The sequence below is a fragment of the Portunus trituberculatus genome, chromosome 5, assembly GCF_017591435.1.
Source record: "Portunus trituberculatus isolate SZX2019 chromosome 5, ASM1759143v1, whole genome shotgun sequence".
Taxonomy (NCBI): Eukaryota; Metazoa; Arthropoda; class Malacostraca; order Decapoda; family Portunidae; genus Portunus; species Portunus trituberculatus.
Genome location: NC_059259.1, coordinates 10,862,296 through 10,885,841, shown reverse-complemented (window position 1 = coordinate 10,885,841; position 23,546 = coordinate 10,862,296). Strand labels below are relative to the sequence as shown.

The window sequence follows — 23,546 nt, the reverse complement described above, 5'->3', positions numbered from 1 at the left end:
CACAAACTTATTGAAATATCTAGCACATTATAAAACACAAAGAACAAAACTTAAATTCACCTAACCGAAAAATTAATGTATAAATAAATAAAAATGAATGAATGAATAGATACATATGAAGATAAAGAAAAATAGAAAAAAAAATCTAGACCTCATACATTATTGAAAGACCCCAACACAACACAAAACATGACCTTAGAAGAAAAAGAAAGAAAATCAATCAAATAAGCGAATAAATAAAAGTCCATAATGAAAACAAAAAAAAAAAGAAAAAGTTTAACACAAAACTCCACTCAAAAAAAAAAAAAAAAAAAAATAAAAAAAATAAAGAAAAGAAAAACAAAATCAATCAAAACAAACATACAGACCAAAAAGTAACCCAAGAAACCCAAAGTCTAAACCAGAACATCAACACCATCCTCCCACCACCACCACCACCACCACCACCACTTGCCTCCAACACCATCCTCCCACCACCACCACCACCACCACTTGCCTCCACCAGAGTATTCCTGCCCTCGTCATCCAGGTCCGAGTTCTTCTCCGAGGACGAGCCAATGAGGATGTAGTGTTCGGGTCGCAGGAAGAGGTCGTACTTGTCGGGTCGCTCCGAGAAAAGCAGCTTGTTTTTGCTGTCCCTCGTCCACAGCAGCAGGTTTTCCACCAACATCTCGTCGTCCTCGTAGATGCGCTCTGTGGGGGAGGGGGCACGGTTAGGTGAGGTGAGGTGAGGTTAGCCACATCACACATTATAATCCTGCCATCAAACCACACACCATAACACCCAACATACCACTAACACCACACACCACAAACACACTGCTACCATCCACCAGCACACACAGGGTACCCTCACAACACACCATAACACCAAAAAACACCACTACCACACACCACCACCAATACACTACTACCATGCACATCACCACCATCATCACCAGCACTCTGCCACAACACACATCGCCACCAGTACACCACATACCATCACCAACAACACAATACACCACACCAGCACACTGCTACCATACACCATAACACCACTACTATTAATACCACCACACACCACCACCAATAAACTACTATCACACACCACACACAACATACCACAACACCACTACCACCACCACTCTGTTACTAACACATCACCACTATCATCAAACACCACCTGTCCAGTCCACACCACAATAAACTATCACACTATAACACCACCACATCACCAACAAACACACACCACCACCACCACCTCACTCATATAAGGATATCTGGTGAATTCCTGTTATCCATCACTAGAGCTTTACAACTAACCTCTTAAATTACCACCACAGTCACAGAAACACCTCTCTCGACAAATAATATCCTTGTTAATCCTTCAGTACCATGACCCGTTTCCATAGTCATTCTGGTGACTATTTGGTGACTTTCTACACCTTCAGAAACTATGTGAGGGATTAGAATAGTGAAGACTGTGGCCATTAATCTTTCTGACCTCCATAGACCCTTCCTAACGTCAATGAAATGGTCTAATCGTACACAAATCTTAAGGTAAAAATGTGTCCCAGTACTGAAGAGAAACAATCAATGAAAAAAAAAAATACACACACACACACACAAAACAGAGAGAGAGAGATTATTTCAGCAACTCACCCATGTAAAGATCGGGAATATGCTCCACCATGGCCCACTTTGGATCCATTCTGACGTGGTTCTTGTCGGCCAGAAGTCGCGTCACATGCACAACTGTCATCTTCTCGTCCACCAGCAGGGACTTTGTGGAGCCGTCCGAGGTAAACGCCTTAATGAACAGCTTCTTCACATTGGCCTCCTTGATCTTCTCCAGGGCCATCTTGATCTTCTCTGCCTTCAGTTTGGCCGCCTGCTCCACCTGTGAGGGCCACATGGAGGAGTGGGTTAGGTTGTTTGGTTGTCTTTATTTTATCTATTTCAGAGTCTGTTGGTTATATTTTTGTTTTATTTACAAGAATGACTGAAATAAATTTGGCTTGTTTTCATGTATTCTGGTATCTATTTTTTTTTTATTTATTTTTTTTTATTATTATTATTATTATTATTTTTTTTTTTTTTTTTTTTTTTTTTTGCTTAATCAACAAGAGTGGGTAAAGTAAGGTATCTTTCTATGGGTTGTTTTCATCTATTTCAATGTCTTTTTTTATTATTATATATATATATATATATATATATATATATATATATATATATATATATATATATATATATATATATATATATATATATATTATTTACAAGAGTGGGTGAAATAAATTGCCTGTCTTATCATTTTTAATAATTGTTGAGTTATTTTCTTCTATTTCAATGTCTAAGTTTATTGTCTTGTATAATTTACAAGAGTGGGTGAAGTAAATTGTCTTATGTTGTCTTTCTCAGGATTGTTTTGATCTATTTCAATGTTTATATGTTGTTTTGCCTTGATTTTCTAGAAATGGCTGAAAATAAACTGTCCGTCTTATCTTTTTTACTAATTGCTTGGGCTAATTTTCATTTTTATTATTTTTTTTTTACAAGTGTGGATGAAATAAATTGTCTGTTTTTATCTATCTCAATTGTCAGAGTAGCTTTCATCTCTCAATGTAAGTATACTTTTCTTTTATTTTCAAAAGTGACCGAAAAAAATTACGTTTCTGAGTGTCTGAGTGTTTGTGGTATCTTTCTAATTAATAAGAGATAGTTTTCACCTGTTTCAATATCTACAGGTCAATTTTTTGCTTCATAATTCAAGAGTGACCGAAATAAATTACGTGTGATCTTTTTTACTAACCTTGTGAATCTATCTTGACCTTGTGAATCACCAAGCACTCAAATTCAGTATTAAGTTTGTGTCACTGGTGGGAAATAGAGAAACATACTGAACCAATCAAGAACAATGGAAATAAAAACATTACTCCAAAAAATATGAACAAAACAAGCCAAAACAATGTTACTTCAAAACACAAAAATAATAAACTCAAAACAATCAGAGGAAACACTAACTAAATACAAGCCAAGAACAACACAACAGAACACAAGACAAACGACAGACCCCAAAATTAAACAAAAATAGAACAAAACAAAAATAAACAATAACAAATGAATAAATAACCCAATAAAACCAAACAACAACAAAAAAAAAACGCAATGAAGACAAAAATAAAAAAATATGTAACTAAAAATAAAAAAAATAAAACATCTTCTAAACAAACAAACAAACCTAACCTTATTTGAATCAACTGGCTTAGGTATATCTTGACAAGTGGCTTTGTAATACCAGTGGCTTTGTGTGCAGCTCAGTGCCTTGGCAAACAGTGGCTCAGCAGCTGTGTAGGATGGCTTTAACTGTGGCTTTGTGACTGGATTAGAAGCAGCTTAGTATGTGGCTTAAGCCCATATCCTAACACACTTTGCTCTCCAACACAACTATTTTCAAAGGCTGCATAAATGATTGGGCAGGTTTTCAAGTGTTTTTCCTGTTAACAATGTAGAAATGTTGTTAATCTATCACTAGTACCATAAGAACACCCTTGAAAAACTATGTCACTTTAACTAGAGCCTTTGGAACCACTAAAACACCCTTCAAAACTTTTACATCAACTGGAAACATAAAAACATCCTTTGGAAACCCATGTCACTTCAAAATAGTCTTTGGAACCATACCTCCTTTAGAACCTGTGTCACTTCAACTAGAGCCTTTAAAACTATAAATCCCCCCCACTTGAAAACCCACATCACTTCAACTAGACCCATAAAACCCATCTTGAAAATTCACATCTCTTCAACTAGAGCCATAAAAACACCCTTGAAAACCCACATTTCTTCAACTATACCCATAAAAACACCCTTGAAAACCTGTGTCACTTCAACTAGAGCCTCTGAAATGAAGTTGAAGCGTGGAGGAGAAGTACTTAGTGGCTTAGGATTAGGGGGGGAGGGTATTCAAGCCAGGACACACTCACCTTGTCTAAGCCACAGTCCTTCAGTAGATCAGCAAGCTGTGGCAACGTCAGGAAAAGAGTCTGTACCACCACCACCACCACCACCACCACCATGCAAACCAAGAACCACCAAACACATGCAAGGGAAACAAGACACAAATCAGCAACACACACACACACACACACACACACACACACACACACACACACACACACACACACACACGTGAATGTTATATAGACAATGTGTTGCTTGTTATTATATTTACAAGGGTACATGTAAGGGGCAGTTTAGGTTAGGTTAAGTTAGTTTGTGTTTCTTTTTCATATTTTTTTGTGTTGCTGATAGATTATCTAAGTTTGGTTAGGTTAGTTTGTGTTTTTTTTTTGTTGTTGTGTTGCTGTTACCTTGTGTTTTTCATGTTTTTGTGTTGCTGTCTGATCACGTTTGGATTGGTTAGTTTGTGTTGCTATTAAATTAAGCTTGGTTGAGTTACTTTGTGTTTTTTTTTTCATATTTGTGTTGCTGTTTGATCATGTTTGGTTTGGTTAGTTTGCATCTTTTTCATATTGTTTGTGTTGCTGCTTGTTTAGGTTAGGCTTTAGCTTGTGTTTTTCACGTGTTTTGTGTTGCTGTTAGATTAAACTTGGTTAGATTAGCTTGTGTCTATTTTCATATTTTGTGTGTTGCTATTAGATCATGTTTAGTTAAGTTACCTTGTGTTTCTCATATCTTTTGTGTTGCTAAATTAAGTTAGGTTAGTTTTTTTTTTGCAAGTGTTACTGATAGAATGCTAGATTAGGTTTTTTTGAAGTGTTGTTGACAGATTGTTAGTTTATGTTAAGTTAGAATAGCTTGTGTTTTTCATATCTTTTGTGTTGCTAGATTAAGTTTGGCTAGAGGTTTGGAGAGTGTTGCTGATAGAATGTTAGGTTAGGTTTGGCTTACTTGTGTTTTTTTTTCATATATTTTGTGTTGTTGGATTAAATTTCCGAAGAGTTGTTGATAGATTGATTAGTTGAGATTAGATTTTTGTAGTTGTTCTTTGTGTTGTTATATCTGAAATGTTGTTCACACTCAGATCAAGTTTTTTTTTTGTTTCTTTAATGTTTCCGGTTTTACTTGATTCGGAAGGACTTAATAATGTTTCTATAGAATTTTCAGTGTTACCTGTTTGTGTTACAGCAAGATATTCCATGATATTTGAAGTAGCAGTTGTTATTGTTTGTGTTACTATCAAACATTTCAGTGTTGTTTGAAGCAAGAGTCAATTTTGTCTTGGTAGAATTTCCAGTGTTACTTTTGTTGTGTTACTGTGAAATGTCCAGTGTTATTTGAAGTAGCAGTTATTGTTTGTGTTGCTGTCAAATATTTAAGTGTTATTTGAAGCAGGAGTCAATTAAGCTTCTATAGAATTTCAAGTGTTATTATTCAAGTTTCTATCAAATCAGTGTTATTTGAAGTAGCAGTTGTTGTTTGTGTTACTATTAAAAATTTCAGTGTTGTGTGAAGCAGGAGTTAATTTGTTTCTATAGAATTTCTAGTGTTACTAAATTTTTTGTATTACTAAGGGACATCCAGTGTTAGTTACTTGAAGCAGAGTTAATTTTGTCTTTATAGAATTTCCAGTGTTACTTTTTTGTGTTCCTGTGAGATATTCAGTGTGATTGTAAGCAGAGGTGGCTGTTGTGTTTGCTATTGTGTTATTGTTATCTCTTCACTATTTTTTTGTGTTCCAGTGAGATATTCAGTGTGATTGTAAGCAGAGGTGGCTCTTGTTTGCTTTTGTTGTGTTATTGTTATTTCTTCAGTGTTATTGGCAGGGAGGGAAGCGTTAGCATAGCAAAACTCAGCTCAAGGTCCTTTCTTGTCCTGGAGATAGAAACCTTTGCATTATATTAGTTGGGATTTAAACAATGGGGTTAGTCTTTTTAGCACATCAAGGTTATTACCATCACTTAAAGCATTACAGATTGGCCACACGGGGAAGTGACAAGAGACTCGACCACTAGTCTTTACAGCACACCAAGATTATTACTATCACTTAAGGCACTAGGGACCAACCACAGGGGGAAGTGACAAGAGACTCAACCACTAGTCTTTACAGCATATCAAGATTATTACTGTAACTTAAAGCAATAAAGACTGACCACAGGGGGAAGTGACAAGACTCGACCAACACACCAGAGAAATGAACGAGATCTGAGACAAAACTAATGAAAATGAGATGTAGACAAAATTCACTGTATATTTTTATCTCTAGAAGTTACTGGTTGCTTTATAACAGACTGGCTTTCCTCAGAGTACTTTATAAAGCTACTAGGACTGCCATGTGTAGGCCTAATGGCTTCTTGTACCTGTCTTTGTATTTTTTCTTAGTTCACACACAGATAATTTAACCCTTTAGTGCTTGTTTTCATATTCACTCCAGTTACTATTTGGTGATTCTATACAGCTTCAGAAACTTATGTGTGGATTAAAATAGTGAAGACTCTGGCCATTAGTCTTCAGATATTTATAGACACTTCCTAATGCAAATAAAAGCATCTACTCATATCCAAACTCATGGTAAAAAAAGTATCCTAGTACTGAAGAGGTTAAGCTGAAAGTTTTGGCATAAGATATAAATAAATAATAGATAAAACTCCATGTAGAGACTTGAAGATATGCCAATAAATAAATATGTTTGTCAGTTTTCTTATAAGCTTGTTCTGACTTAGACAAGATACGAGAATTCAGACACAGATAAATTAAGAATAGGCTGAAATTATTGGTGTAAGATTTGCAAGTGATAAATAATGATGCTGAATTTTCTTACAAGATTGTTTTGATGTATATAAGATACTGGATTTCACACACAGTTAAATTAAGGATAGACTGAAATTCTTGGTGTAAGATTTATAAGTAATAAGTAATGGATGTTCAATTTTCTTATAAGCTTCTTGTGACTTAGACAAGATACAAGAATTCAGATAGATTAAGAATAGACAGAAATTCTTGGCATAAGATTTGTAAGTATGTAATAAGTAATGGCTGTCAATTTCTTGATAAGCTTCTTTTAATTTACACAAGACACTGGAATTTCTGCAAGATGAAAAGAATGTGAACTCTGCATTTGGGTTTTTCTTAGTTTTAATGCCCACTAAATTCACGTAAGGACAGAATGGTACAATGAGAGAGAGAGAGAGAGAGAGAGAGAGAGAGAGAGAGAGAGAGAGAGAGAGAGAGAGAGAGAGAGAGAGAGAGATAAGGGTACTGGCTATTTACACGAGTTTCCTTATGTGCTAGACTGACGGATGCTCAAATGTATGCATGACAAAAGGAGCACAAACTGTATATACAAAATTTCCTCAATGCTATACACTAATAGTCTTCATTCATACAAGATTCACATTAAATATTTTGATTTCTGCATGACAAAAATGGAGAATGCTTTTAAATATCTACAGGAAAAAAAAGAAAAGAAAATTGTATGTGCAAATTTTCTTATGCAGTAATATTAAACTGTACACGATTCACTGAAGGACCAAAATATCCACAAGACAAAAAATAAATAAATAAATAAATAGTCATGATATACGAATGCAAACTAACTTATGCACTGAAATTCTGGCACAAGAATAGAAGACACGAAAAGAAACATCACCACTCTGCATTTTTCTATACACCACTTGGAACCTTCAAATGTCTTTCCTATACACCACTCAACACCTTTAAATGACTCTCCTATACACCACATATTACCTTTGAATGTCTACTCTTTCCTATACACCACCTAGAACCTTTGAATGTTTTCCTATATACCACTTAGAACCTTTAAATATCTTCATTATACACCACTTAGAACCTTTAAATGTCTTTCCTATTCACCACTTAGCACCTTTAAATGACTCTCTATATACCACTTAGCACTTTTCTCTCGCTATATATTATCTTTAAATGTCCAACTATATATTATCTTTAAATGTCCATAAATCCAGGGAAAACATCAACCTAACCACAGAGCACAAGAATAAAGGATCTGAGCGCCTCCTTGTGTGCCGGGAAGGGAAAGGAAACACAACCACAACAAAAGAACTCATCCTCTCACGACAACAAAAAGAGCTCAACAAAGAAGACAGGAAAACAATAATGAACACCCTGAATGCCAACAATAAGAAAACAAAGCCAAGGTAGAAGGAATAAGAAAACAAGGCCGTAGAAGAAAGGATGAAGAAAACAAGGTCACATAAGAAAGAATAGGAAAACAAGACCAAAGTAGCAAGAATAAGAAAAGGTCACAGTGGAAAGAATGAAAGAAACAAGGTCACACTGGAAAGAATGAAGGAAACAAGGTCACAGTGGAAAGAATGAAGGAAACAAGGTCACGTAAGAAAGAATGAAGGAAACAAGGTCACAGTAACCACCACAGTAGGAAACACCCACTCAAGACAACAAAATCACAACAATCAATCAAATAAATAGGAGCGAGATTCCACAAATGCCTAATGTATTTATCTATCTGTCTCTTTTATGTAGGGTAAAACTGGCTAAGAGCAACAAAAAGGGATTCAATAAAAGGCTCCACTTAGATGCCAGTCTCCAGAAAGGGTAAGGAAACACCATAACTAGCCAAAACTCCTCTCAACACAACAAAAACACAGTGACACAAAGAAGACAATTATGAAAGCCCTGAATGACTAGATGTATGCCAGAAAGGTAAGGAAACACGACTAAAGTGGCCAAAAACCTTCTTAAGACAACAAAAACAAAACAGTGAATTAAAGTATGAAAGATCTGCATGTACCAGCCAGCCAGCCAGCCAGCCAACCAGTTAACCAGCCAGCCAGCCAACCAGTTAACCAGCCAGCCAGCCAGCTAGTCAACCAGCCAGCCAGCCAGTCAACCAGCCATCACAGCACTAAGAGGCAGCAGAGAGGCACCAGTAAAGCTCAACCAGCCAGCCTGACTCCCGCCACACTCACCTGAGACAAGTGCTTATTGGCGTCAGGTCGTGAGCCGCCCGAAGCACCGCTGGACGCTGAGCTCTCCGACGACAGCATGGATACATTGTCGCTGAATGCTGAGTCATTGTCTGGGCTGTCGGTGCGGCCTGGGGTGCGGAGAAAGAGAGAGAGAGAGAGAGAGAGAGAGAGAGAGAGAGAGAGAGAGAGAGAGTAATGAAGTGGTTAAGTTAGGTTCAATACTGGTTTTTTTTTACATCTTTTATTAGTGTTGTGGTATATCATTATAAAGACACAAACGGAAAATGACAACAAAACAAACAACAGACAAGGAGTAAACAAAAAAAGAGAAGGAAAAAAATATAATAAAACGCTGAACAAAAGAATAAATAAACAAGACAAAACAAACAAACCACAGCAAGAAAAAAGACAAAGAAACAAAAAAAATAACAAAAAAGACAAAAAGTAAATAAAAAAAAAGAGGGAAAGAAAAAAATACATCAATAAAAAACAATAAACAAGAAAACAAAACAAACAGATAGGTAAAACAAAGAAAACGGGATTCTTACTCATGGTGGTGGCGGACACATCAATCTCCATGTTCAGCGGCTCCAGTTTTGGTCTGCTGCTGTTCCCAGAGTTGCTGCGAGAGTGTGTCTGTCGCTGTGGCTGTTGCTGCTGCTGTGGTGCCTCGCCGTGCAGCTGTGGGGGTTGCATCTGCTGTGGCTGCTGCTGTTTGGGTTGCATTTTGTCTGAAATGTCACGTTGGGTTAACGCCTTGCTGTGGGCTGTGTGCTGTGGCTGCGTATTGATTGCTGTTCATTATTCACTGGTGTCTTGTGTCTTGAGGGAACAGATTGGTTAGTTTAAGTTTAGTAATGTTTATCTATTTATTTATTTATTTATTTATCTATTTATTGAATTATCTTTATTCATTAAATTTTGATTGGCTAAGTTTAGTTTAACCTCTTCAGTGCCATGAGGCGCTTTCATATTCATTCTGCTTACTGTTTGCTGATTCTACACAGCTTCCGAAAGTTATGTGAGGCTTAGAATAGTGAAGACAGGCCACTAATCTTCTGACCTTCATAAAGCTTTCCTAATGTCAATAAAATGGTTTAATCACACCCAAACTCAAGGTAAAAATGCATCCCAGTACTGTCTTTATTTTTACATTTCTCTATTTATTTATCTAGTTTTAATTGGTTTGGTCATATTTAGTTATTTTTTTTTTTCTATTTCTCCACCTTGTTATTTATTTATTTTATTTTGAGATTGTTGTTCATTGTTGTGTTGTCTTGCTGGTGGAGAAAGAGTGGCCAGGTCAGGTTAAGTTAGGTTAGGTTAGGTTAGGTTCAACATGAAGTAAAATACAATGAGATAATAATAACAATAATGATAATAAGAGCTTAGTTTGATCTCTTCACACTGCAGGATTATTTACACTTCCTTACTCATTGTGGCCTAAAGAATACTCGAGAACACTTCATAATGCATTGCTTCAAGTAGGCATCCATTATTTACTGCACTGGAGAGAGAGAGAGAGAGAGAGAGAGAGAGAGAGAGAGAGAGAGAGAGAGAGATAAGAACATTCTCTCACTTCAATTTCTTTCATTTGTCTATAGTCAAGTAAAGAAGAGAGAGAGAGATAAACAAAATATTCTCTAACCTCTTAAACACCCCCACTCTCTCTCTCTCTCTCTCTCTCTCTCTCTCTCTCTCTCTCTCTCTCTCTCTCTCTCTCTCTCTCCAGCCTGAGTTAAAGAGAGAGAGATTACTTGCTTTCACATAAGTAAGGATATTGATTCTGCTTTATAATTCACTTTGATCTTTACACACACACACACACACACACACACACACACACACACACACACACACACACACACACACACACACACACACGGGTGAAGTTTGGCTGGCTTCATAATAGTGTTTGTGTTTGTAAGCCTTTAATGTGTTTGTCTTCAGTGTGTTTGTTGCCTATTTGTTAATTAAGAGGGTTACAGTATATACTTATTTTTTGTCACTGTTTTGTTTGTGTTTGTTTTTTATCACACACACACACACACACACACACACACACACACACACACACACACACACACACACACACACACACACACACACACACACACACACACACACACACCAAGCTTTAAGAAAGATATAAGAAGATTAGAAACAGATACAAAACATAGCTACAAAGATGGTGCCAGAACTAAAGGATCTAACATATGAAGAAAGGCTAAAGGAAATGGGACTGCCAACCTTACAAGACAGAAGAGAATGGGGGGGACCTAATAACAATGTATAAAATAGTAAATGACATTGAAAAGATAGACAAGGAAGACCTGGTGCTGGTGACAGAAGCTAGAAGGACAAGAGGACATGTAAAGAAGATCAGGATGAGGCAGTGTGTGAAGGATGTTGGAAGATACAGTTTTCCACACAGAACGGTGGAAAAGTAGAATGCATTGAGCGATGAAGATGTTGCAGCATATAATGTGCATAACTTTAAAGAAAATCAGATAAATGGAGACATGGAGACAGGACACTGTGAGACCCACTCCAACCCTGTACAATACAACTAGGTAAACACACACACACACATTCTCTCTCTCTCTCTCTCTCTCTCTCTCTCTCTCTCTCTCTCTCTCACACTACAAACTCTCTCTCTCTCTCTCTCACACACACACACACACACACACACACACACACACACACACACACACACACACACACACACCTTTTGAAACAAGCCAACCCTTATTAATTCACAGTTCAAACAAGGCCACACCAGCCCACGCCTCTTCCACTGACCTGCTAGACTGGAGGCAGCGGCGGGGGTCCTTGGGGGCACGCCGGGCCCTGCTGGGGTCTGGCTGCCCTTGGAGGATATCTCAAACTCAAACTGGGTCTCCAAGGCACACAGCTCCCCAAGTATTGTGTCCAGCTCCACGTCCCCTGAATCTGTGGGAAGGAGAGCTGGTGAGACTGCGGGATGTGATGTTTCTCATTTTTCTTTGCCGCCGCCTCCTCCTCCTCCTCTCTTTCTTTTTTTTTAGCTTCTTACACATTGGTTTCCTTCAAATTTTCTCTCATTTTGTCTTTATTTATCCTCTAGATATTTAATTCCTGTGAGATGTGATGTTTATCCTTTTTCTTTTGCCTCCTCCTCCTCCTCCTCCTCCTCCTCCTCCTCCTCCTCTTTCTTCTTTCTTTAAACTTTTACACATTAGTTTCCTTCCTATTTTTTTTTATTTACCATCTACATATGTTAATTTTCTGATGGGTCTAATGTTTCTACTCCGCCTCCTCTTCCTTCTTCTTTTTAGACTCTTACACATTGGTTTGCTTCCTACTTTCTCTCTTCCTTGTCTTTATTTACCCTTTAGATATTTATTTCCTGTAGGATTTAATGTTTTTTCTCCTCCTCCTCCTCCTCCTCCTCTCCTCCTTCCTTTCTTTCTTTCTGCTACTCACTACTTTCCTTCCATTTTCCCCTTTCTTTTGTCTTTATTCACCCTCTACTTAATTATTTCTTATTGTTCCTTTCCTTCCTTCTTCTCTTTCTCTTTCTTTTCCTTTTTGAACCTCTTATGCATTGACTTCCTTCTTATTTTCTCTTCTCCTTGCTGTTACTTACTCTCGATAATCATTATAAAGTCACAAATTCTAAGTAAGTATTTTTTAATGATTTTAAAAAGGTTCCAATTGAAGTGAGAAGTTTCTAATGGATATGACTAAAAAAAAATGCTATAGTTGAAATGACGCAAGTTTTTGGTGATATTTTAATGGTTCTAGTGACAGATAACAAGACTTCAATATCACCAACAGGGAAAAATTGTCTTGATAACCCCATTAATCATCTCTGTGGCCTTTGGAAATCGTTTTGGTGGCCGGGAGACCTTTCTTCATGTAATGTGGGGAAAGTGACAGGATGGAAGTTTTAAAGGAATCTTGTATGGAAACGTCTAAAAAATATGGAGAGAGAGAGAGAGAGAGAGAGAGAGAGAGAGAGAGAGAGAGAGAGAGAGAGAGAGAGAGAGAGAGAGAGAGAGAGAGAGAGAGAGAGAGAGAGAGAGAGAGAGAGAGATTGATAAGATGAGACAGGAAGGATATGATTAATTGAAGGATCTAGTGTTTTCCTATGACAATGAAGAATGAGAGAGAGATGAGTAAGAGACATGAGATTAATTATAAGTGCCATGTTGTTGTTGTTGTTGTTGTCATTGTTGTTGATCATGCCATTGTTGTCTTGAAGTATTGTTTTTCTTTATCAATCTCTTCAGTACAATGGCGCATTTTTCATATTCATTCTGTTTACTATTTGGTGACTTTTATACAGCTTCAGAAACTCATGTGGGGATTAAAAATAGTGAAGACAGCGGCCATTAATTTTCTGACCTCCATAGACCCTTCCTAATGCAAGTAAAATTGTCTAATCACACCTAAAACTCAAGGTAAAAATATGTCCCAGTACTGAAGGGGTTAACACACAAGAACATACTAATTTACAAGGGATGATCGTGTGACTCCTCCTCTCTTATAAGCAAATCTTCACAGTAACACACAATTACAACACAATTACCAGCATCCTCTCTATCAAGCTTCATTTCCTCAGTTTTAGATGCAAGAACCCTTACTGTTTTGTATAAATGACCCCCCCAATATTTTGCCTAGACATCTTTCTTAATTTGACTAGTAAATATAGTAGTTCCCCTACCTCACTAATATACAGTGCCCCTACGGTTTCCTCAATTCTAGATGCAAGAAACCTTTCTATTTTGTTTATGTAACCCTCCAATCTTTTGCCTGAACATGTTTCTTTAATTCCACTACTAAATACAGTAAGTTCCTTTCTCATACACACTGTCACCTTCAGATATCTCAGTTTTAAACACAAGAAACCTTATTTTGTTTAGGTGACACTCCCAACCTTTTGCCTAAACATTTTTCTTAATTCCACCGGTAAATACAGGAAGTTCCTCTGCCTCTATTATAAACACTGTCACTTATGAATTCCTCAATTTTACACTCAACAAACCTTATTATTTTTTTAAGTGACCCTTGTAATCTTTTGCTCAAACATCTGCTTTTCATAATTCAACTGGGAGGCGTACTTCTTCCTCTGCTTCTCTAGTATACGCTGTCACTTATGGATTCCTAAGTTTTAGATGAGAAACCTGATTCGTGTGAATAAGTTAGGTTAGGTTAGATTGGTTTCCCATAGTTCAGTCAGTAAATATACCAGGTCTAAGCATCACTTCTGCCTCTCTAGTACACTATCAACTACTACTACTATTATTATCAACACACACACACACACACAAATAATACACACACACACACACACACACACACACACACACACACACACACACACACACACACACACACAGAGGTGGAGAAGTGGAATGCATTGAGCGATAAAGTTGTTACAGCATATAATGTGCACAACTTTAAGGAAAAATAGGATAACTGGAGACATGAAGACAGGACACTATGAGCCCTATTCAAAGCCTGGACAATGCAACTAGATAAATACACACAGCAATACCATGTCTCCTTTCTTCACACAACGAACACCCTTCACATCCCTTCCATCCTTTGCTTCACTGATTCACTCTTCCTGCCCCTGTCCACACCCCCTACCCCCCACCAGTCACCCTCCACCTCTCCCATAACTGCATCTCCCCCACAATGCCTCAGGACAGCTGTACCGGACACACACACGCACACACACACACACACACACACAAAGAAATGTTAAGTAAGCTCTTTTACAGGCCATCGATATTAAAAAGCAAGTTCTCACAAGTGTTTTTTTCTATTCATAATGTAGAAATCTTGTTATTCTGTCACTGGAACTATTAAAATATCCTTGGAAACCTTTGTCACTTCAACTAGACCCTATGGAAAGAAGTCATGAGGTGAAGTGTTTAAGAATATTATACACACAAACATACATACATACACATACACACACACACAGGAAGGAAGAAACAAGGGACTAACCCACTATACATACTTGATATAACTGGTTAAAAATAAAGAAAGGAAGAAAAAAAAAATATTATAGATCAGTAGAGCACATTATCAAAGGAAAGTGTGTGTGTGTGTGTGTGTGAATAACCATATCTCTCTCTCTCTCTCTCTCTCTCTCTCTCTCTCTCTCTCTCTCTCAGAAGCTGATGTCACCTAAGTTATTCCAGTGACATCATAACCTGGACAGCCACACCTCACCTCTCCCTCTCTCTCTCCCTCTCCCTCTTGTCACGTCACCACCTGTCACTTTCACACCCTCGTCATCACCTCTCGTCACTCTCACACCCTCATCATCACTTCCCTTCATCACATCCTTCTATTCCATAACCATCTTTATCTTTGGTCATTCCGTAAGATAAGTGACGTCCTTTTCTTTTGTTCCTGTCAGTTATTTTATTTATTTAACCCTTTGACTGCTATTTGATGAAGTTCCTTAGTCACAAACCATTCCGAGACATTCATTTTTGTTCCACAGCCACCTCTAAACATCGTACTGGCTAGAAATGTGAAGCTTTACTCTCTCAATCACATTTTTTTTTTCTTCTATGCACTTTTAAATATTTCAAGCAGTGTTTTTAAAGATTGCATATTGTAGTGGAAGTGTTAAGAGGGTAAGACTGGCCATGTTTGAATAATAAATAATAGAAAATAAAAGTAAATAAATAAATAAAACACACACACACACACCTTAGAAAATCAAATAAATAAAAGCAGGCAAATAAATAATACGTGCACACACACAAACACACACACTTCTCAGAAAAATAAGTTAAAAAACAGGTAAATAAATAAATCAATCAAACACACACACACACACACACACACACACTCTCATACCTTAACCTTATCACTGACTCATTTCTTTCTTAACCCTCTTCATCCACTCTCTCTCTCTCTCTCTCTCTCTCTCTCTCTCTCTCTCTCTCTCTCTCTCCCTACACCACACCTCTACTGCAGCTGTTTCTGGCCGGCTACCCTGCCACTCTGCCCCCTCCTCTGCACTGACTCACCTTCCTTACTATAGTTCTTATCCATCATGACTTTTTACCCAAACACCACACTGGATATCCCAAACACCCCTAACACCCCCAACACATCCCTAACACACCCCAAACAAAGGACAGTGACCTATATACTAACACACCTATTTCCTACACCTATACTGCTTTACGAAGGGTTGTTTGGTTGAAGTGGCATGTTTTTAACCACTTCACTACTGAGACATGTTTTTTACCTTCATTTTTGTGTATGATTAAATGATTTGATTTGCATTAGAAAGGGTCTATGGAGGTCAAAAGATTAATAGCCACAGTCTTCACTATTTTAATCTGCCACATGAGTTTTTGAAGGTGTATAAAATTGCCAAATAAAAAAAGCAGAATGAATATGAGAACATGGCACTGTACTGAAGGAATAAGGGTGTTTTTATGGTCTTGGTGACAGGTTGGAAAGATTTTTTGAGGCTCTTTATTTGAAGTGACATGTTTTTTAAGAGTGTTTTTGTGTTATTCTTTATTTGAAGTGACATGTTTTTTAAGAGTGTTTTTGTGGTAATACAGACAGATTAATGAGATTTGTAAGTTCTTGTTGATGTGATAAAGGTTTATAAAGGTGTTTTTTTCAGGTTTCAGTGGCAGGTTAGTAAGATTTTTTTAGGATTTCTAGTTGAAGTGGCATATTTCTAAGGGTGTTTTTGTGATAATATCGACAGATTAATGAGATTTCTGAGCTCTAGTTGAAGTAACATGGGTTTTCAAAGATGTTTTTCTGGTTTCAGTGGCAGGTTAGTAAGATTTTTGGGGCTTTTAGTAGAAGTGGTGTGTTTTTAAGGGTGTTTTCTTCATAGTACAAACAGATTAATGAGATTTCTGAGTTCTAGTTGAGATTAATGAGATTTCTGAGCTCTAGTTGAAGTGACATGGGTTTTAAAAGGTATTTTTTATGGTTTTAGTAATAAATTAGTAAGAATATTTAGGATTTTATTGAAGTGACATGTTTTGAGAGTGTATTCATGAGTTTAAGAGTGTTTTTTTCTGATATTACAGACAGATTAAGGAGATTTCTGAGTTCTCATTGAAGATTTTTAGGGTTTAGTTGAAGTGATGTGAAGTTTTAAAGGATGTTTTTATTTCTAGGATTAACAAGATTTCCGAGTTCTAGTTGAAGTGACATGGGTTTTTAAGGGTGTTTCTGTGATTCTAGAGACAAATTAACAAGGCTCCAACATTGTTAACCCCTTCAGTGCTATGACACATCTTCATACTAACTCTGCTTACTATTTAGTGATTTTATACACCAGAAACTTGTGTGTGTGGGGATTAAAATAGCAAAGACTGCCCATTAATCTTCCAACCTCCATAGACCCTTCCTAGTGTAAATAAAACTGTCTAATCATACCAAAACTCATGGTAAAAATGTGTCCCAGTACTGCACGGGTTAGGTGGAAAAACACTCTTGAGAACTTAGCCAATCATCTCTGTAGCCTCAGAAAATAGTTGTTTTTAAGTGTGTTTCGATTATTCTACTGACAGATTAACGTGTTCATTATTTTTCTATTCATGTTTTGTTTACGTATTCAATTTCATTCCCTGACTGACTTATTTTTTGTACTGGTGCTTGAGTCATATTGTCACATCCTCTCTCTCTCTCTCTCTCTCTCTCTCTCTCTCTCTCTCTCTCTCTCTCTCTCTCTCTCTTTCTCACTTTATCATTCCTCACCATGTACTCATTCATTCATATCCTGCCTTCTTGCCTCTCTCTCTCTCTCTCTCTCTCTCTCTCTCTCTCTCTCTCTCTCTCTCTCTCTCTCTCTCTCTCTCTCTCTCTCTCTCTCTCTCTCTCTCTCTCTCTCTCCTTGTTACCAATCTTTCCATTCAATTTCCTGGCAAAATATCCTGCTAATTTTCCTTGTGGGGTGGCAGAAGCAGTTAGGCCTATGAGGGGAGGGGGGAGGCTGTGACAGGAGGGTAGGGGGGAGGGGAGGCCTATGATGATGGAGAGGGGTAGTGTAGGCCTATCTGACCCCTGCAGGAACCCAGGAGGAGGAGGAGGAGGAGGAGATGAATGTGAAGAAGAAGAAGAAGAAGAAGAAGAAGGAGGAGGAGGAGGAGGAGGAGGAGGAGGAGGAGGAGGAGGAGGAGGAGGAGGAGGAGGAGGAGGAGGAGAAGAAGAAGAAGAGAAGAAGAAGAAGAAGAAGAAGAAGAAGAAGAAGAAGAAGAAGAAGAAGAACAGAGAGAGAGAGAGAGAGAGAGAGAGAGAGAGAGAGAGAGAGAGAGAGAGAGAGAGAGAGAGAGAGAGAGAGAGAGAGAGAGAGCACCTTATAAGGAAAACATTAAGTAGTGTGTAGGAAGACCAACATGATAAAAAATAAATAAAAAAAAATAAATAAATAAATAAATAAATAAATAAGAAAAAAGACAAAATGAGGAAATGTAATAAAAAAAATAATAGAAAGTTTTTGAGAGGGAAAGAAAAAGAAAAGGAGAAAAAAAAAACAAAGAATAAGAGAAGAGAAGTGAATAAAGCAAAGGAATAAGTCAGAACCAGCAGAACATGACACAGGGAGGGAAAAAAGAACCAACAAACACACACACAAAAGGAAAGAAATGCACTAACAAACAAACAAACAATAAACAATGATGAGGATAAAAAAAAAAAAAAGCTAGATTTTAAACACAAAAAAATAAATAAATAAGGAAAGCTAGACTGTACACACATACACAAAGAAAGACAAAGAAAGAAAGGAAAGAAAGGCATTAAACTATATAATACTAAAGCAATTCTCAATATCCACACAGTAAACCATTGACACTCTGGAACAATCACGCTGGAAAGAACAAGAAGAACAAGAACAAGAACAAGAAGAAGAACAAGAAGAAGAAGAAGAAGAAGATGAAGAAGAAGAAATATATAACAATAATAATAAATAATAATAATATGATGATGATGATGATTTGTACTTAGCATACTAATAAAATAAAACACAATTGATCTTTTTTCCCTAACCTTCACTGCACTAAAGACAGTAATAATAAATAGGAGATTTGTACACATAATAAATAAATAAATAATTGTACGTATCACTAACAAAAACACAACTTCTACACATCAAGAGAATAAAATAGCTCCGAATGTTTGTTTTATCCCTCACCCCTACCTCTCCTCTTTCTCTCTCCTTCCTTCTACCTCCCATCTTTATTCCTAACCTCTACTTCTACCTCTTTATTCCTTCACCTCTTCCTCTTCTCTTTCTCCCTCACCACTAACCAATCCTTTTTCTCTTTCCTTCTTCCTCTGTTCATTTTTTCTCCTTCCTCCTACATCTTCTCTTTCTTTCCTGTCACTTTTACCTCTCTATCTCACCTCTTCCTCTTCTCTTTCTCCCTCACCACTAACCAATCTTTTTTCTCTCTCACCTTCACCTCTTCGTTTTTTTTTCCCTCACCTTCCAGATTAGCGCGAGAGAAGCGGTGTGCGTCAATTCTGGGAGGGTGTGGCTTCTCCCGCCTCTGCACACCCGACACCACACCAACATTGCTGCCCACTTGCTCCAGGCCCTGTGTGGGAGAACGAAAGGGTGTCAGAGCTGGACGGGTGTGTGTGTGTGTGTAGGTGGGGTTAGGTCATAGCAGACAGCTGTGTGTGTTTTTTTTTTTTGTGTGTGTGTGTGTGTGTTTTCTTGTTAATGTTTTTGATGATGCTGTTTTTTTTCTCTAATTCTATGTGTTCCAGGTCCTGTGTGTGTGTGTGTGTGTGTGTGTGTGTGTGTGTGTGTGTGTGTGTGTGTGTGTGTGTGTGTGTGTGTGTGTGTGTGTGTGTGTGTGTGTAGGCAAAGAGTGTTATATATGCAATCCTGTCCTTTCTTTTTATGTAGCTCAAGGACTGACATTTTGTAGTAGTAGTAGTAGTAGTAGTAGTAGTTTGTTATATTGTAAGTTAGTGTTGTTTTGTGTTGTTATTGTAGCTGCTGTTGTTGTTGTTGTTGTTGTTGTTGTTGTTGTATACATATCAACATGAAGACAAAAGTTGCATGTCACACCTACAATATAATAAAGAGATGAGGGAAGAAAGGAATGAATACATGAGATTACAACAGCAATTCAAATCACACATGGGTCAAATGGAGTTAATGAGCAGCTGGTACCGGTGCATCTTAATGGGTAAAGTAAAAGGTTATTCAGTGTTACTACAGAATAGAAAATAAAAATAATAGATAAATAAATAAATAACAATTTCAAAACATCATATACAGTACATTTTTCACGGAGGAGAAGAGGAAGATGATGAAGAAGAACAAGAACAAGAAACAAGAAGAAGAAGAAGAAGAAGACCAAGAAGAAGAAGAAGAAGAAGAAGAAGAAGAAGAAGAAGAAGAAGAAGAAGAAGAAGAAGAAGAAGAAGACCAAGAAGAAGAAGAAGACCAAGAAGAAGAAGATGACCAAGAAGAAGAAGAAGAACAAGAAGAAGAAGAACAAGAACAAGAACAAGAACAAGAACAAGAGGAACAAAGACCAAGAAGAAGAAGAAGAAGAAGAAGAAGACCAAGAACAACAAGAGGAACAAGACCAAGAAGAAGAAGAAGAAGAAGACCAAGAACAAGAAGACCAAGACCAAGACCAAGACCAAGACCAAGAACAAGACCAAGAAGACGAAGAAGAAGACCAAGAAAAGAACAAGAAAAAGAACAAAAACAACAAGAAAATAAGAAAGTATCAATAACTAATAAAACAACAAAGAAAAGAAAAGAAAGAAAAATGCAAGAATGAACAAAAAAACAAAAACAAAAAAGAATGAAAGCTAAAATAAACTAATAACTCAATCAAATGTAATTCAAAATAACAACTAATTTATACTGAAAACACACACACACACACACACACACACATACATTCAATCCCCCGACTCCCTCTCACCCTCTCAAATTCATAACATGGCATATCTTTTTAATTATCAGTCTCATGTCCTAAAAACATAATATTTCATACACTAGAACCCCTCCTCTCTCTCTCTATCTATCTATCTCTTATCTGTCTTTTTATTTCCTTTTATTCATCCATCTCTATTGTTTATCTTATTTGCATTTTCTTTTCTTTTTTTCTCTCTCTTTCTCATTCCCTTCATTCATCTCTTATCAGCTTGTTTGGTTTATTTCTCCCTTCATTCATTCATTCTTCTCTATTTTTTTTTTGCTTAGTTTGTCTTATTTATTCATGTCTCACCCATTTCATTCATTATTCATTGCTTTGTCTTTTATTTCTTTGTTCATTTATTTCATTCTTTCTTTCCTTCATTAAGATATCTTCTCTCATTTCTTCATTCACCTTACTTCTTCCCTCATCTCTCTCTCTCTCTCTCTCATTCCTTCAAATATAAATCACCTGTACTCTGAATAATAATAATAATAATAATAATAATAATAATAATAATAATGAGAAACAGTCACACAAATCATATCTATTCATTATACTGTAACATTTCTGCATCATTATTCCTTCACGATGATGATGATGATGATGATGATAATGATGATGATGATGATGATGGATGATGATGATGATGATGATTAGCAATTGTAGATTACCCCAAAAGATAATGCTAAATATAATAATGGTGAAAATGACAGTGGTAATGAAGGGGGGGGTGCTATCATGAACAGCAGTTAAAAGGTCAATTGGGTAGAATGAAGGTCAGGAGTAACGACTTAACGACAGCTAACAATGGGCGAGGTAATTAAATGGTACGTAGTTATTAGTGGTCTCTTGTTACATTGTTTTCCTGCTTTTTTTCACTAATTTTCGTTTTCCTTGACCAGTGACTCTCTTAAAAATATAAAGGAAAATAAAATAATAAAGAAATGCATACGAAAATATAAAATACTCGCTTATTATTACGCCAAATTTATTCTCATGGCAGCGGGACGGACAGGTGAAGGAAGGAAGGAAGGGAGTGATAGAGGGGAGAGTGAAGCAATGAATACAGTGGTGTGGTGTGGTGTAGTGTGGTGTGTTGTGGCGTGGTTGTATATGATGATGGTGTGGTGTGGTGTGGTGTAGTGGTGTCATGTGGTGTGATATGGTGTTAACTACTGCACTCTCGCAAACTTCAATGCCATGTGTGTGTGTGTGTGTGTGTGTGTCGCAGGGCCAGTCAGTACAAACACCCCCCACAGCCCATCCCCTCCTCCAATACCCGTCCCCAGTACTATTAGCAGTAACACACACGGGGAAGGCAAGAACCACACTTCCCTTATATTAGACTGCCAATACGGGAAGCCAGGAAGAGACACCCACTTACCCACACGAATATAAAAAGAAAATAGAGAGCAAACAATAAAAAAGATAATACAGAACTGGAGCATTAAAAAAAAACCACAAGATCGTAGTAGAAAAGTAAGGATGACACATAAAAAACGAGCAGTAGAGTCAAAATAAAGGAGAAACCTACATATTGCGAGGCAGCGGCGGGAGGTTCCGGGTCGAAGTCAGCAGTAAAAGCATCGATCTCAGCCAACACAGCATCAATAGCCGCCGTGTCCACCGCCCCGCCCCCCTCGCCTCTGCTGATGGCCATGGCTCTTGCGTCACTGCCACCCACTTGTTATCCACCCCACACACCACACACACTCCCCCTCTCCAATTACTCCCCCGGAATATAAGGCCACGCTAATACTGCAGCCACTCACTTATACAGACTTGAGTTCGTTGCGTGGTGGTGTGGGTATACGGTTTTCATTGTCATTTTTTTGGTTTCTTGCGGTTTTCTGGGTTAATATTATAGTGTTGGAATGTGGAATGGGTTAATTGTATTGTTTGTGTTACGTTATTGTATTGTTTTTTTTTTTTTTTCGGGTGGTTAAATTTAAGATTATTCCAGTTCTCAATTTTTTTTTTTTTCGTTTAATCTATTGGTTTCTACTTGTATTCCTGTTTCACGTTTTCATTGAGGTTCTTTTTTTTCTTCCTTGTTATTGTTTCTTATAATCAATTCCATTCAGGCTTCTAGGAATTTCCAGTATTAATTTATTTTTTTTTCTAATCATGACAGTTCCAAGCAGTCTTCATACGATTTCTTTCCAGCTCACCTCTGTACCATCAGCGCGAGGCATCACTCAGCTATCACAATACATACAGGAACACGGGAGATGAAGGAGGAGGAAAATCCGGGAGGGAGAACGGAGGACAGGGTTGTAATCTCATTAAGTAAGCCACCCTTCTCCACTCCTCCACTCGGGTAGCAACAGGCACTCGGTCACCACACCTCCACTTGCCTCCACCTCTCAAACCGCCTGAGGAGTGAAGTGTAAGTGTATGTAAGTGCGCGTATGTGTAGGTAGTGTCCAGCCGGGCGGGTAACGGTACTGTAATGGACACTGTGGTCTGGTCACGGTAGCTGGCAGTGAGTGCTTGTGAAATGGAGTCACGTACACACACTCCTCAAACACACACACTCTTTCCTTCCTTCTTTCACTTCCACGTCTGCTACGCTTCACTTCTCTGTCACCACGAGCGTTACTTTGAGGTATCTAGGGTATGGTGAGCTTTGGTGAGGGTACACACAGCTAGCTACCCTCCCTGCCAGCGTGGAGCTAACCCTACTACTACTACTATA

General features: G+C 37.6%; 1 protein-coding gene across 1 annotated transcript in view; it reads right to left on the bottom strand.

Moving 5' to 3' along the window:
* LOC123516193 (abnormal cell migration protein 10-like) overlaps nt 1-23,546 on the bottom strand; it is a 148,853-nt gene that overhangs the window by 4,862 nt on the left and 120,445 nt on the right. Inside the window, 6 exon segments of the mRNA XM_045275386.1 lie at nt 497-693; nt 1,645-1,882; nt 8,910-9,037; nt 9,458-9,640; nt 11,712-11,861; nt 19,384-19,495. Of these exon segments, the coding sequence (XP_045131321.1) occupies nt 497-693; nt 1,645-1,882; nt 8,910-9,037; nt 9,458-9,640; nt 11,712-11,861; nt 19,384-19,495 (1,008 nt within the window).